We start from the raw sequence: 16,406 nt of genomic DNA on the forward strand, positions 1-16,406 counted from the left end.
TTTATGAGCCCACAACAGCACATGAGATGGTCCCAGTTCTTCTAAAGCCTGAACCTCAGAGGACATTTTCCATTCTGCCAGTAAGAAGATTGGAAGGGAAAGTAAACAGGCTATAACAGACTGATTTTCTGCTAGGTTATGTTTTGGGATTGCCTTGCCTGGCTCCAACGCTCAGAAATCAAAGAAAATAGTCACCAAAATGTGTGTGCTGTCCAGGGGAACACAGAATCTGGAGCAACTTCTTGAGCCCTTTCATTCTGTGGCCAGCACCCAGCTGAAGATGGGACATGACAAAAGTGTTGCAGGGGAGAACCAGCCACCCTACAGCTCTAGATAAACATTTCCATGTGCCCTGCCTGATGCCTGATTCCAGCTGCCAGGCCCAGCTCTCACTCTCCCTTTGTCTGTGCACAGCAGGAGCCTTCTCCTGCCGCAGGGATGCAGGGATTTACAGCCTTCACACAGCCACCTCTTAACCCAGCTTCGTGCTGCTGAGTGGGCAGAAAACAGGCAGCCACGTGCTGCCAGGTGGCCTGCCAGCCCTCACCTCTGCACCTCTTAAGCTCCTCTCCCAGTTCTCCTTCATTTTCTGCCTCTCAGTCCTTTCAGAGACACTGGGCTGGTGGCAAAAGCAATTGATCCTGTCTCCATAGGAGGAATGGCTGCTGTTTTGCTCTTGTCCACTGAGCCCATCTTCTTGATGGCTGATGACAGCCCTATTAAGAGATATAAGGAGATGCAGGGGTGGTTCACACCCCACAGGCAATGTAAAGCCAGTGAGTCTGTCTGGAGAAGGACCCAGCTGTGTGAACATGGCCATTGCAGCTGGATTAATCAAACCTGCCATTAACACTTTCCCGGGGCACTCAGGTCCCCTGCCAGCCCCACAGCATAGGCCCCCATGAGCAGGTCACTCTGATTGAGCTGCAAACACTCCAGCTCCTTAGTTTTCTCAGCCTCAGATCGATGAGTGCAGGCGGCTCCAATCAATTCCACTTTACCACTTGCTATCGAGTTCAGATCTGTGCTCTCCCAGCTGGTCCTGCTTCCTTTGTTCATTGAGAGGAGGAATTCAGGCATTTTATCCCACTTGGACACTGCTGTGCCCTTGCAGGGTCAAACCCCCTTGGTAGGAGCAAATAAAACCCCAGAGAGGGCCAGCAATAAAGGGATTAAATTTGTGCTATGGTTGGAGCCCTGAGAGCATCTGCCTGGCTGGGCAGAGTGTGGAAGGGGGTGGCTGGATGAGGCCATGTGATTTGCATGATATAATAGAGCTGTTGCCACAGCATCTGTCATGAGGTTTTCCTGCCATGATCCTGGTTTTGCTGGGGAAATACTGAAGGCAGCTGCAGGGAGATGCTGTGTCTTGGTTCCCCTGTCTCCATGGGCACTGACTAGGGACAATTCAGCTCTCTGGGGCTTGAGCCCACGCAAAATGATTTTGCAGTAAAAAAAATAACATCAAAGAGTTTACATGGTGGCTGTTTGGAAATTTCCCTCAAACCTGGAATTTGTCAGCAAAAGAAGCATTTTTTACCCTCTGGGTGTCAGTCCTGAAGTAATTTTTCTCTCGTTTCTGTCACCCAGCTCTCTTGCTGGCCTGTCTCCGGGTTGCTGCGCTTGGATTTGTGGAAATGAAGCTCCCCACGGCTCTCTACACCTCGTTGAAGTGTTAATGAAATAACAGATCGCATCAGAGAGCAGTTGTGACGTGCAGAGGGCTGTCAGTGCCGAGGGCAGAGTCAGGGACCGGGCTCGGCGTGGCTGAGGCGATGACCGATGGGTCTGGCTCTGAGCTGGCAGATGTCTTTCAGCGAGTTGTCACCTCTTCTTTTGGTCAATTAGCATGGCCTCCATTATACCATCAACTGCATAATGATTTTTTTTGACAGAAAGTTTGAGGAGCTGCAAAAAGTGTCTGCAGGAATTTGCTCCATTTGGTAAAAGCACATGCTTTGAGCGTATCCTGCCCAGGCTTTGACAGCCTCCTGGTGCAAATGTGTTGCAACACTTCCCATGGACACAATAAATACTCACAAGGCTCCTTGTGCCAGTCCTTGTATTTAGTATGTGTTTGTGTTTAGGGATTTTTTTTCTGTGGATTTGTCTGGTCTTGTTCCTAAACCACGTAGCATCTGCAGTGGCCCCCAGCAAGGAGAGCTGCTGTGCACTGTCTCCTCCTTGCGTTATCCTTGATATTCCTGTCTCTCCCCAACTCCCCCAGCCATGCAGATCTCTGTCTTGTGACCCCAGCTGTCTCTCTTCCATGCCAAAGATCCCTGGCCCTTCACGTACCCCATGTGCAGAGGCCTTGGATCATCCTGTCATCTTTCTCTGCACATTTTCTAGCTTCACTGTATCCTAGGGAAGGGGGAACAAGGATCACACACAGGCTGGGACTGACCAGGGAACAGTGGCAACTCCGATGCCATCTCTCCTTTTTCCTCACCCTTCCTATCAGCTTGACGGAGAGTTTTGCAGTTTTGACCTCTGCTGAGTGCTGAGGGGACAGTTTCACAGACTGTCAGATCTCCCAGTCCCAGAGCCCATCACGTTAGACATGAGCCTGGGCTTGGTTTTCCCATCTGTGTCACTTCCCTGACCCTGGCTTTTGTCTCGTTTCATTGCCAAGTTGCTCAGCCTCTCAAAGTCCTCCTGCAATTCTTAGCATGCATCTGCAGTATCCAGATTAATTCAATATTATTGCAGATTTTGCCACTGACCTCATCTCATCAAAGGACCTGCGTGTGGAAACGCAGGAACCTCTCTCTGCTGGATCACCCTCAGGGGCCTGCTGGCTTTTTCCAAGAAAGCCACTAGCTTTTGAAAAAAGAAATTCGCTGCAAGAGAGCTGTGTCGACTCTTCCCCACTATGTCATATTTATCCATCTGTCCCCTAACGATGCCAGTTTCCTCCTTCGTGTGCCAATTTTTGTTCATTTGCAGAGAACAGATGTGTCATTTATCAGTCTGGGACTCCCTGGCTGCCAGGAAGCATTTCTGGTGTCACAGTTGCCACCTTCCAGTCCTTGCGTCTCCTGCTGTACCCAGACCTTGAGGGAAGTTGGGGTCTCACCTGGCAAAGGTGACATCCTCCTGGTCCCTGCTGTGCTGCACAACAGGGTGTATGTGGGGTGCTCCTGGGAAGGGAAGGAGCTGCAGTCACCAACAGACATTTCAAAGCTCCTGGGAATGGCTTTTATTTGAAGCTGTGGAAGAAATACCTGGAGATTCAAGGAGCTGTAGGCTTCCCTGGCAAGTCAGGGGAGATGCTGGCATCAGGGGAAGCAGCCAACCCAGTGCCTGACTCAAGTGATACGCTGGCAAGTGTCAGATTCAGCCCCCACATTACCTGGGGGTGAGTCATCCGGGAGTGTGCAGGAGCAGAGACCTTCTCCTCTGAGTCACCGGAAGCTGCTGCCTGGGGGATGCTGGGCTGTGCCCACACCACCCGGGGTTAAACTGGAGGAGAAGGTTTACCAGGACGATGTGGCATGAGCCCTCCTAAACCCAGGGAAGGTCCTGTCTCCTGTTCTTGGCCTGGCTGACAAACAGGGCTCCTGTCCCCAGCTGCAAGTGAGCACCAGAAGCACCAGGGTTCAGCCAAAGCAGCTCTCTGGGCTCAGGGGGACAGACAAGGGCTGAGGACACACACAGCTCTCTGCTGGGCTGGCAGGAGCCTGGAAGACATTGCCTGGCTTTTTCTTCCTGGTGCGTGCTCCGACCTGCCTGGATTTACCCAGGCAAGCAGCTACTGCTGCCTTTGGTGAGAGGAAGGGCCATGCTGTGAGAACCAGCCCAGAGGTCTCAGCGAAGAGCTCCTGGACCCTTCAGAGGTGGAGCAGAGGGTGGGAGCAGAGCTCCCAGTGCAGAGGGCCACCCCTGTGTGCTTGCAGGCCACTGCAGAAGGCCTTCTGCCTCCCCTAGTCCAGTGGTCCATCAGAGTGAGCCAGAAATCACTCCTCTGCAGCCATGGATTGTTCTCTTCCCACCTGATGACTGTGTGTGAGCGGCTCCATCACTATCCTTCCCTCCTTGCTGGGGGCTCCATGGGCTGTGGGCAGTGCCAGGGCTGCACATCCCACCTGGTGGGGCTTCCCACCACAGCTGTGCAAGAGAGCAGCTGAAATGTGGAGTCTGGCACACGAGTGGTGCAGTGTGTGCTCCCCGATCCTCTCCTGTCTGCCAGTCCTGCCCCTGTGCCCCGCCAGTCCCTACACCCGCGATGCTGTGACAGCCATCTGTCACCGTGAGCCGCGGTGACTCACAGGCAGAGAGGCATTGTGGTCACCCTTGTGGTATCGGGGACAGTCTCTATCATGCAGGCATCAGACCTGGGGCCCAGTGTGCATCAGATATGGAGCGTGTAAACAGTTGGGATTGGAGCAGCATCAGCTGCAGCACAAGCTGCAGATGGAGCCTGGCTTTGATGGTGTGAAAGCAGAAATCTGTCACTGCTCCTTCAAACCTGAACCACTGCGAGTGGAGGGATGTCACCAGGGTCTCGTTGTGACTGTAGAAAAAATATGAGCAGCTCGTGCCTGTGCCAAGCCATGCAGGGCATAAGGAGCTCATTTGGACTCCTTCTGGAGATTCCTTAAAGGTCCCCAAGCACAAAGGAGGCTCCCAAGGGGGCTCCCACATCAGATGAGTTCTCATCACCTGATGCCCTGCTGCCTAGGTAGTTATGTCCAGGGGAAACCAATATCCAAGGGAAGCTCAAATCTGAGGGCTCAGCTGGGACCAGGGATCTTGATGCCTCTCCTAGCTCTGCTGAAGCCTGAGGTGAGAAGGTGATGTCCCATGGGGCACAGATCAGAGAACAGGGCTATGTTGGGCCAGTTTGGAAGAGAAACAGGCCCAGCAAATGGTGAGGAGGTGCTGGGTCCTTCGTGAGCTCAGACCACAGGCCCTCATTGGATCCCAGCATGGCCTTGGCACAGCTGCCTCTCCAAGGAGGGAGGGATGTGAGGGATGTGCCAGGACCGGATGGGAAGGAAAAACCTCTGCAATTTCTCTGGTATGGTAGTATTTAAAAAAAACAAACACCACTACAAGCTTGATCCCTCCTTGGTTCTCTCTCTGGAGACACTGAGCGTGTGTTTTCCAGGCCTGAGGATTTAACAAGAGCCATCTCCGACAGATGTTGCTGAACATCCTCCTTGGTTACTGACAGAGGGTGGAAGTGCTCTCAATTTCTGTGCCATCAGCCCTGCATCCTGCTTCCTTCCAAATGCTGGACAGGCAGATTTATTGAGAATCTCTGTCTTTTCTGCATTTTAATAACAACCTCATCATCCCCATCTGCCAGGACTGAGGTCTGCTGCTAGACCTCAAACAATGCCTGGTGATCACTCTGTTTCTGGCAGATGCTTTTTTCCCCTCCTGATGCCTTTTGTGTCTTGCATTCCCTATGCTTTGAAATTTCCAGTGTGTGCTATGGCTGTCTTCTCCCTAGGGAGGAAGCTCCCTTGGTGTCCATTTGGACCCAGGGGATCTGTCTGGGTTTCTTGGGCAGGAGTGTGCTTAATAACTCAGCAAACCTGGGACCTGGTGGGTTCCCTGGGCATGTGTTGGGCATGTGCCATGCCAGGCTGGCACAGGAGGCTCAGTTCCATGGCAGCCCCATCCCCGCTCTCCTCCTGCACAGGGCTGGAAGGAAGGAAGTCAGCACGAGAAGCTTCTGTCCCCAGCCATCCTCTCCTCCCAGCAGCAAGCACCCTGACAGCCACATCCCAACATCTGGCCCCACAGTGAGGCTGCAGCATGGCTCACAGTGTGAAGACATGTAGGAACACACCGTGGCATCTATCCCTGCTCACTGGATGCCTCTGCATTGCTTTACCTCTGCAGAGGTCTCGCTCTTGGAGCATCCTATCTCTGGCCCCCTTCTCTCTTCATATCCTTCTGGGGATTCAGCCTGTGAGCAGGTTTTAGTGAATGGTGTGTGTTTAGGAAGGGATGGAAGGATTCGGGGGTGTAGGTCAGAAGACAGGGCTGCACAGAGTGGCTGCTTGGGCTTGGGAGGGTACACAGTTGGTCCTGGGTGGTGGGTGAGCAGGGTGATGGTGGCTGGTGATGGCTGTGCGTGCAGGGGGAACAGTCAGAATGTGTGTCACCGTGCTGTTTGCTGCTGTGACCAAGTCGGTCTTTGCAGCCATGCTCCAACACACTGCTCCAAATGCCCCGTTCCTGCTGCATCCCAGGGGATGTCCTCCAGCCCACGTGCTGCAGATCAGCCTTGCATGGTCGCCCCGATGTCCATGCACATCCAGCCTGGGTTCAGCCTTCTGCCGAAGCACTTCGCTGCCTTGTCCCTGCTCACTCCTTCCCGCAGTGCCAGCCTCGTGGCTGTTTCAGTGACTCTCTGGAGCGATCTGCTCCGGGGGTCCTGCAAGGGGCTGGTCCCACCAACACCTCCCAGGCAGCGGGTTTGCACCGCGGAGTTGGACTCGATAACCCTCGCGAGTCCCTTCCAGCTCAGGGCACACTGTGATTCCACGAGGGACCCTCTGTCGCCTCTACCTCGCTGGCCGCCTCCCCGGTGTCCCTTCTCCCGGCGCCGGGGGATGCCCCGGGGTGTCTGGGGGGCAGCGCCGGGGCCGGATCGCGCCCGAGGCCGCGCTGACAGAGCGGAGAGCGCGGGGGGCGGCCCGGAGCGGCGGGGAGGGCCGAGCCGGCGCGGGCCGGGCGCGGCGGAAGGCGGCGGGGAGCGGGGCGGGCCCCGGGGGAGGCGGGCCGGGGAGGCCGGGCCGCGTTCAGGGCCGCGCCGGTCCGTGCCGGGGGGAGCGGGCGCGGGGCCGCGGCGCGGGCGGGGCGGGGGAGGCCCCGCACCCGGCGCTCCGGCAGGTGGCACTGGCCGCCTCCCCCGGCCGCCTCCCCCGCGGCCCCCCCGGCCCCGCCGCCGCGCTCAGTCCGCCGGCGCCGATGCTGCTGAGCGGAGCGGCCGGCTCGGAGCGCGGCGGCGGCGGCGGCGGGGCGGGGGCCGGCGGGGCCCCGCAGTGCGTGGGCACCATGGCCCGCTGGCTCCGCGAGCACCTGGGCTTCCGCAGCGCCCGGCCCGCGCCCCCCGCGCCGCCCAAGCCCGACTACCGCGCCGGGCCGCCGCCGCAGCCGCCCCCGCCGCCCGGGGGCGCGGCCGAGCCGCTGGCCGCCGCCCAGCCCGACATCGTGGCGGCCTACCGGCTGCAGAAGGAGCGCGACTTCGAGGACCCCTACAGCGGCCCGCCACCCGCCGCCGCCGCCGCCCCCGACGGGCCCCGCTACGTCTCGCCCAAGCACCGGCTCATCAAGGTGGAGGCGGTGGAGAAGGTGCCCGCCAGCCCCCCGCCGCCGCCGCTGGTGCCCGCCGCCCCCAGCTCACCCCCGGCCGGCCCCGAGCCGCCCGACGAGCCGCCGCAGGAGGTGAGTGACCGGGCATGGGCGCCCCGCCGCCCTCCCCGCGGTGCGCTGGCACGGGGGATGCCCTGGGTGACCCCGCCGTGAGGAGCCGAGCAGGACCCCCGGGGCAGGTGGAGCGCCCCGGTCACGGAGGTGCCCTCGGTGATCCTGCCAGACCCCTGGCACCCACAGTAAGGAGCAGGGTTAGGATCCTCGAGTACCAGAGGCGGGGGGGGTCACGGCCAGGCTCCGCGGGGCTCCCGTGCCGAGTCCCCCCGTGGCCCGGCAGCACAGACATGCCGGGCACACGTCAGCGGGGACGGGGACGGCCCCGGGTCCTCCTGCGGCTCCCGCGGGAGGCAGGTGGGAGCCCCATCAGGAAGCGCGCTCGCCGAGGGGCGAGAGCGCGGAGTTGTCGGCCACCTTCGCCCTCCCCTCGTGCCGTTTCTTTGCAGCCAAGTGCTTGGTGCTCTACGGAGGTGAAGACCTTCCAGCCTGGAAAGGCCCCGAGCGGCACAGGACCGTCTGCGGTGGCCTCCGATGCTGGGGCCGATGCTCCTGGGCCTCCCAGCGCTCCGTGCCCGGCGGCGCGGGTCTCCCTGTGCCCCCGTGCCCGGGTGCCCGTGCCAGCGGCGGCGGCCGAGCCCTCTGAGCTGCCGAGCTGCTTTGTCAGGGAGCCTCAGCGCCTCTTTGTCTGCCGCCTCTCCGCCGGCTGCTCCGGGGCGAGAGCAGAGCCTGGCGCTCCCGGCGCTGGCAAGGAGGCGAGAAACATCCCCGGTGAGAGGCAAGAGACTGGGAGAAGACCCCCGTGGGGGGAGGCAGGCTGTTAGTGGCACAAGGACCTGGTGGAGGATAAACCCAGCCGGGGCTGCGGCCGTTGGTGCCGAACCTCTCTCCCTTGGCGGAGAGGCTGATGCGGGGACTGCGCAAATAAAGGCAGGAGGGGTAATTAGTGCCCGCTAGCGCTGCCGCCTGCAAGACGGGGCTTGTCAGGCGAACTCGACGGGATTGCAGATCTGGCTGGCTGGCGGAGGGAATGGTGGATACAGTCAGTGATCCCATCCGTGGCCCTGGTGAAATGAGCACCAAGCAAAATCTGCTCGGGAGTGTTTTAAGCAGATAGAAAAACTTGTTGCTGGTGGATCTCTGGAAGTTGCTCGTGCTGACTGATTGCTTTTTTGAGGTTTCCAGAGGGGCCCAGTAGAGCCCCCCTTTTGAGCTGTGTAAACTGCTTGCAGTGGGCAGCAGAGGAGGGGGAGGCTCTGGCAGCAGGGACCTGAGGTGCCACTGTGGTGCTGTGGTTTGCTGACTTGGAATGGTTTTTCCTTTGGAACAGGCATTGCGGGATCAGAGGGAGCAGGAGCGGGTGGTTGTCATAGGAGGGACTCAGGCTGTGATATGCAAAGGGGTGAGCAGGAGCTGCGGGAAGCAGGGACTACTGACAGGTACAGCCAGGCTGTTTGGGCATCTGAAGGCTGGGCAGAATCTGGAAAGTTTAGAGAAAACTCAGAAGCGGGGATACGTTTGGGGAAACCCTGCTAACAGCGCTGGGCTGAAGAAGATCCTTGATCTTGTCCAAGATAGATGGTGATTAGATTACTGCTGATCTCCCTCGTGCCTCTCTGGGGAGGAGGTTTCCTGATATGTGATGGACATCCAGGCAGAACTCCAGAGGCTGGGTGAAGCTGGAGCGCTGATAGTGCTCTCCATTAAAATAGCTCCAATGCAGCTCTCCATTAAAATAGTTCCCCTGGAGGATCCAGGGAACATCCACCACGTGGAGCATCTCTGTTGGGCTGATATGCCCGTTGCAGCTCCCATCTGCTGGCCTTGGTGCTGGGCTGAGTGGTGGGAGGGTTCCCCAGCTGCTCCAACATCATGGTGGCTCTTCCTGGAGGTGGTGCAGGAGGATGGAGGTGCCTGCTGGAGGGTTACTGCTGCTTGTGACCCTTGCTTTTGGTGATTTCAAGGTGTTCTGAAGCAGGGAAGGGATGCTGGGGCTGGGCTGGAGCCTCTGCTGAGATGATGGTTGTGCAGGGGGATCAGTGCTCCCACGCCTAAGGAAGAGGCGGTGGGCACTGTTCCCTGCCTGCTGCAGGGACTGGGACTCCAGACCCACAGATGTGAGCCTTGGGTTGTGGCGAGGCTGGAGATGAAGGAGAAGTATAATTCTGGGTACAGGCGAGGCTGCTGGAGCAGAGAGGGTTTTTGTTAATGATTGATGGTGAAAATCACTCTAATAAAATGTGCAGTCCTTCTGAGTGGGGATGATGATGATGATGGACAGAAGTGGAAGGAGCAGCCGCCATTTCCTGGTTCAGTGGTTTGGCTGAGGCTGTGTGGTTTGCAGTATGGGCACTGGGTTGAGGCTGGGGGCTGACCATGTTCCCTGGGAGCCCTGTGCCTGCTATAGCTGGCGTGACCCTTCAGGAGAATGGAAGACAGGGCAGGAACATCTTGGCAGTGGCATCCTTCCTGCCTGGGCTGCACGATGCTTCACTGCTGTAGCATGAGCCGGTACATCTTTCCACCTTGTGTGGGATCTGCAGCATCTTGTGGGGACACGTTAGAGTGAGCTCTGCAATGGCTCCTACTGCTCTCCAAACCCTGCTGGGCATGGTGGGGACCAGCACAGATCCTTCTCCATCTGCTTGGTCTGCCAGGCCCTTCCCCACAGAGTGGACAGCGGACTGGCTCTGTGTGGTTCACCTGAGCCAGGTGGATGCCCTGAAGGTGTCTTCTCTGCCTGTTTGGATTAGGCACAAGGAGCACTGGGGTGCTGTGGGGAAAGATGCGAGGAGGGACCTTCTTGCATGTGGACACCTGAACCTCGGGGACAGCGTGCTTGAGGATGGTGTTGAGGATCTGCCTGGGGACATCTCTGTCCTGTGCCCGCCAGGACCGGTTGCTACCGTTCTTGCTGTGAGTGCAGGGTCAGTGCCGCAGGGTGTGGGAACGGCCGGCCAGGAAGCTCCTGGGCGTGTGTCTTTCCTGTGAGAGCCTCCTTGAACTGAGTCATCTTACGCGATGCCGTGCTGTCCACCCCCTGCTCCCTCCTTCCGTGCCACGAGTGCAGCCGTGGGCTCCCTGCCTGGCCCAGCTGTGCCCCGTGGGCTGCGGACCAGACCCTTCTTGGAGATAGTGCTCTGTTTACTTTTGGGTTTGGCTTCGGCACCTACCAAAAGCCAAGCTGCCAGATGTGTAAAACTGGGGGAATTTTGCACCTGACAGAATGAACTGAATTTGGTTAAACCCAGCAATCTCCTGAGGGGACCCCAAACGCGCTTTATGTCCAGGAGAAACTTGTTTTTAAAGTGAAGGATCTCCCAAGATACTCTCTGGGAACCTCTTTATAGAGTGGAGCATCTTGTGGGGGCAGGTAGAATGTTTCTAGGCAAGATGGGGTGAAGAGCCCCAGCTCTGCCCAGGGATCTCAGTGTCTGAACTGTGAATGCTCTTAGAGAGCTGTGGTCTGTTGCCTTCACTGGCGGGCAGCGTTTTTACTGCAGCCATTTGCCAGAGCCCAGTGATGATCTGGTTCTTCACCTTAATTTTCCTTTGATTTTCTTTTTTTTTCTTATTGTTGGCATAAATAATAGAGTGAGACTAGCCTCAGAACTGCAGCAGGGATCTGGATGTGCATTGCCATGGCAGATAGCTCTCTGGGCAGATAACACTCTATGGCAGATAACACATGGTTTGAAAAACACTCCTATGCTCAAGCAGGATGTGTGTCCAGATGCCAGGAGTGCCCAGCTGCTCCCTGAAGGATTAGTCTGCACCAAGAGCTGCCCTGGGGTGGTGGCTTTGCAGTCAGGCTTTTGCTTTGCACCCAAATTATTTCCAATCTTGCAGAGCTTGTGCTGTGTATGAGCAGGCGATGCCTCCGTACCCAGGCACTAGGATCAGCAGGTGGTCAGCAGCATCCTCTGTGACATGGAGCACAAGCAAAGCATGGAAATGCCTGGCCTTTGACCGAAGTGGAAGAGCCTGGGGCACCCTGGGAGCTGCCCTGCCAGCAGCTGTGGCCTTCTCCTGCACTGGGGAGCAGCTGTGTGTCCTATGGCTGCTGCTGAGAGCCGTGCATGCTTAGGAAATGTCAGAGATGCAGTTTCCTGGGCAACCCTAATTCGGCTCCACGTGCAAGGGCATTAGGCTGCACCCAGCAATGGTGTGATCCTTACTGTTTGCCCCGTTCCTGGCACTGGCTGGAGCCTCCAACCCCTCAGCCTTGGGGCTCATGGCTTGCTTGTGCATACCGAGGTTGTGATGCTCCTGGAGACAGGAATTGCCTCCCCACCTTTTCTGTGGCTTTTTGCTGTAATATCTGACCATTTAAAAAACAGGTGGGTTTATGTTCTCAGCATGCTACAGTTGGGAGACCTCACTCCTATGAAGTGGCATCCTTGAGGCAGTGAGCCATTTGCTCTGGGTCCAACCTAAGCCCAGCAAACCACATCCTCTGCCTGCAGAGCCTGTATAGTCTCTCTGAGTGCCTCTGCACCCCTCTGTGAGCAAAATATCCAGTTTTAGGGGTCTTGACAGAGACCTGTTAGGATTCTCTACCATCTTCTGCTTTCTAGACCTGGAGGCATCTGAGTGGGGGCCACTCTGTGAGCTAGCTGAAGCTTATGTGTTCCTCTTCTGAGAAGCCAGACCCAAATGCTGAAGGAATATGCTTGGAAATAAGGTTGGGCTTGATGATCTTGGAGGACTTTTCCAACCTTAATGATTCTCTGACAGAGCAACTACTGCAAGCAGGGGAGCCTCTCAGGCTTGTCTTGCCTGAAGCTGCTCTGTGTGTATGGGGCAGAGAGAGGGTCCAGGACTGGCACCGGCAGCTAGCCAGGTCTAGCAAAATGCATCTAGGAACACGGGGTTCATGGCAGGTTTGAATGTGGGCAGGTTGGGCTTGGGGCTGGAGGAATGGACAGCTAACCCCTTTTTGAGCCCAGAAGGGTCAACAAATCGCATTTCACAGTCCCCAGCATGCTCGAAGCCATGAGAGCTCTCTGCAAAGGGTGAGTGTTGGGCATGGTCCTGCCTGTTTGCCTGCCTTGCCTATTGAGCCATTTTAGGGGATTTGTGTATGTAAGGAGGCTGGGGCTCACTACATGAGCTCACTTGACACGAGCATCTGTGTGAAGGTACTGTCACTGGCACTGGACTGTGCTCCACAGATGTGGTGCAGCGAGAACCTCTTTGCAGCTTTTGAGGCGTGGGAGCAGCCCATGGGATCTCCCAGGTGTTTGGAACAGCACTGCTGATCTGCCCTTGGGATCACATGGGCAGCAGGTGGGAAGCAGGTCCTGGTGACCAAGCAGCTGCAAAAGTCACCAGCAGCTTGCATTTCCCTGGGGGGGTTTTGCCCCGGTGGTGGCAAGCAAAGGGCTGCAGCCCCCTGGGCTTGGTGTTGCCCCTTGGTGTCCCTGGTGCTTGGCAGGGCCTGAGCGATGCCACATCGTCCCTTGGATGATGAAGGTGAGAGCAGATTGCAAAGCCAGGGGCCTGGTGCCTCGCTGGCACCAGGCTGTGGCTTGGGTAGAGCTGGTGCCCCTAGCAGCTGTCTGTCCTGCTGCTGCCTTGCCAAGGGGTGAGAGCATCTGCTGCCCCCCCTTTCTGCTTGCCCGGGGTGGCTGTGAGCCCTGTGGCTGGCGGGGTGTGCTCTGGGGATGATCTGCTTGCTTGTGCCCCAGTATGGAGGGACCAGACTTGGAGGGCTGACTCAGGTCCCCACTGCATTGGCTGCCCAGGGAGCTGGGATGTTTAGGGAGGAGGTGGTGAGCCGGGCACGGAGAACCATGTTCCTCCTGTAGCTCATAGGGATGCGAAGGCTCGGGGCTGCATGGAGGTGTTTACAGCTCCAGTTCCTGTTCCCTTTTCCTGCTGGGTTTTGCTGCTACAGGCTATTGTTGGGCGTTTTGCACAGGAAGGAGGGAGAAGTGTTTTGTTTTAAGCCGATTATTGGAGCTGCAGAGGAATGTGTGAGCAGCCTTGATCTCCAAGGCTGTCCAGGAGCAGGGGCAGAGTGGCAGTGAGGATGGAGCCTGGCACCAAGTGGTGATCCCACCAGCCGCCAGGCCAGTTTGGGACATTGGTTGTTACTGTGGGACATCTGCATAGCCTGTGTTGTGGTAACAAAGGCTGGGGCTTTGCATCCGGGTGGACAAGGTGCTTGGGTGCACTTGGATGCTGTTGGAAGTATTGCCTGGCCCCATCTTGGGAGCAGGCTTTGGGGCTGGAGGTGGGATGTACAGCTCCAGGCTTCTTGTGGACTGCAGCATCATGTGATGGGGTGCCCTGGCCGGCAAGCTGCTGAGATACTGGAGCAGACATGTGGCTCCAGTGCTGGAAGGGATTGAGCTGTGGGACGTGCTGCATATCCTACTGCAGGATTGTCTCCTTTTCACTAGAAAGTGCAGACCTTGGGAATTCTGTGCCATCCCTGTGATATGGCACTTGAGAGGCTCCTGGTCCTGCTTTCCAGAGGAAAGCCCAGTCTTGTGTTATTTGGGGTGCATCTGGGGATGCTGCAGGGGCCTGGGAAGGAGCGGAGAGGAAGCTATAAGCTGTTCTTAGCCCTTTTGTCAGAAAACCTCTTCAAACATGCCCAGAGGCGCCCTGGAAAACAACCGGTGAGTTCCCAGTCGTGCCAGTGCCAGCTGACAACCCTGTTCTGGGATCTGTGCCCCTGCTCCACCTTGGGAGAGGAAATGTGGCTGTGTGCACATAGAGATCTGTGTGCTGTGGGGGTACAGCCCTGCCAGCAGCCCTGTACCACACCAGGACCCAGCTGGGTGTCTTCGTGGGCACTGCGAGTGCTGAGCCCCATCGTGAGGGAGGGGGCCAGGCTGCCTTCTGCTCTGCTTGGCTCCATCCCAGCTTTTGGGACAAAGGCTGGAGCGTTTCCATGGCCGAGTGCCGGTGCCTGGAAAGCTGTCAGCTGCCAGCACCTGCTCTGGGGGCTGCCATGATGCAGGTTTGGGCTCCCGGCAGCCACTCTGGCTGCTGCTAGCAGAGCTCGTGGTGAGCTCCCTGCACCCCCCAAAAAAGGCAGGGACTGCCCTAACCCTTCTCCTACCCTTCCCCTCTTCCAGCTGGCTGTCCTGGAGGACTACGCAGATCCCTTCGATGCGGCGCAGGTGGCAGGTAGCCAGACAGGGCTAGAGAAGGTGACTGAGAATGATGGATATATGGAGCCATATGAAGCCCAGAAGATGATGGCTGGTAAGGCGGAAGGCTCCATGCAAAGGCCACTCTTTGCACCTCTCTTTGGTCGTGCAAACTCCCTCAGTTTAGTCATCACTGTACTCTGTTCCTTGCAGCCTGTGACAGCACCAGGTCTCCCAGATAAGGCAAACCTGGGCGATCACTGCCATGGAGAACAGCTACTTTGTAGGCAGATTTTCCCATTTTTATCCATGTGCATTGGGTTTGACAGAGCCAGAGCACTCAAAGGCTGCCTGGGCCATACAGGCACATCTCTCCCTGCGATGCTGCCCCCTGAGACCCCACTTGCCAGGCTGAGCCAGGAGAGACCTGACATTCCATGCATCTGGCTTAAAACTAAGATGGATATGGGAGCTATTTAATTCTGTTAGGACTGGGCCAGAGCATGCTGTGTCTGCTGCAGCAGCAGGGTCCCCAGTGGGCCTGTTTGGGGCTGGGAAGGCAGTGAGGTGGGAGCGTGTGCTCCTGAAGGCAGTGCTCAGGATCACCATGCTGGCTCGTGCGCTCCATGCTCTGCTCAGGCACAGGCTCTGGCTCTGCTTTGCAGCTCTGTGGTTTTCCTGGAGCAAGTGGTTTCTGGAAAGCTCATGTGGCTTTTTGGAGTAGACCACTGTATTTCTTGGAAAAATCAGCAAGCAGTGGAAAGGCTGCTTGTGCCTGTGGAAGAGACTTTGTTTTGCATGAGGGAAGGGCGTTTTATTAAACCAGCCACACTCCCCTGGTGTCCAGGGGAGAAACCCAACCTAGCTGCTTGCAGGAAATCAGGCTCTGGGATGCTCTGTCCCCATGGATCCTGCTTTGCAGGGCTGCCCAGGAGTTAGAATGATGATGTACTATGGAGATCTTAGTGCTGTGAACTGCTCAGACCCTGGCTGCCCAGCAGCTCCCCTGCTTTTGGCAGGTGCTTGCTGAAGGTTTGGGGGGGGGTCTTGTCTATCACTGACACTCCCTATCCCATTTCACCTCTGGGTGACATTGAGCCCTGTCATTTAGCTGGGCTTCAGGGACTGTGGCCAGGCTGTGTTGAACAGAAAGCTGATAGTCTTTTCCCTCTTCTACTGCCAGAGATCCGCCAGAAGGGCTTACGGGAGGCTCCTGCCCGGCCGCTGCACCTCTACGACACTCCCTACGAGCCTGTGCTGGACATGGACAGTGAGCGCCCGGCCTGCCCCAGGCCCAGGGAGTCCCGGCTGCCTGAGGATGACGAGCGGCCACCAGAGGAGTATGACCAGCCCTGGGAGTGGAAGAAGGAGCGGATCTCCAAAGCCTTCGCAGGTGAGCGATGGGAGCAGCCATAAAGCAACCAGCACTTTTTGGGAAGCTGGATTCTTGGGGTTCCTTCATCTTCTGGGGATCAGTAGTGTTGGCGTCTGCATTTCTGTGGCCCAGAGAGTGCTTGTGCACTTGCAGAAGCTGTTTCTCTGAGCAGGGAGCCAGGCTGGGCAGAGTGATGGATAGGACTGCCTTGGTTCCCTTTGCCTCTTCCCTGCCCTGACTGATCACAGCCTCTGGTGCAAGTTAACACCCCCAACCTTGGATTGCAGGGGAGAGGCTCGGCCCTGGGCTCAAGCAGATCCCTCCTTCCTGGGAGCAGGAGGATCCCCAAGGAACCTTCGGCCAGGCTTTGTCCAGCCTCCCTGACCTATTTATCCGTGCTGCGGGATCGATTGTGTTTGTGTTTGGTAATGAGGAAATCCATGCTGTGCATTAGTGCTGGCTCCTCCACTGGTGCTGGCTAATTGCCACGCTCTTATCTAGGATGCATTTTAATTGCAGCATTGTGTGTCTGCTGC

General features: G+C 57.3%; 1 protein-coding gene across 4 annotated transcripts in view; it reads left to right on the forward strand.

The window, feature by feature from the left end:
• The first annotated feature begins 6,927 nt into the window (after positions 1 to 6,927).
• The window catches only part of LOC135420817 (SH2 domain-containing adapter protein F-like), a 33,464-nt gene continuing 23,985 nt past the window's right edge, over positions 6,928 to 16,406 (forward strand). Inside the window, exons 1-3 of one of the 4 annotated variants that reach the window (XM_064668697.1) lie at positions 6,928 to 7,407; positions 14,481 to 14,610; positions 15,679 to 15,888. In XM_064668697.1, coding sequence (XP_064524767.1) covers positions 6,931 to 7,407; positions 14,481 to 14,610; positions 15,679 to 15,888 — 817 coding nt within the window. In that variant the 5' untranslated portion in view covers positions 6,928 to 6,930. The remainder of the gene's footprint in view (positions 7,408 to 14,480; positions 14,611 to 15,678; positions 15,889 to 16,406) is intronic. The other 3 variants (XM_064668695.1, XM_064668696.1, XM_064668694.1) reach the window with 3 other exon arrangements.

The sequence above is a fragment of the Pseudopipra pipra genome, chromosome 12, assembly GCF_036250125.1.
Source record: "Pseudopipra pipra isolate bDixPip1 chromosome 12, bDixPip1.hap1, whole genome shotgun sequence".
Classification (NCBI taxonomy): Eukaryota; Metazoa; Chordata; class Aves; order Passeriformes; family Pipridae; genus Pseudopipra; species Pseudopipra pipra.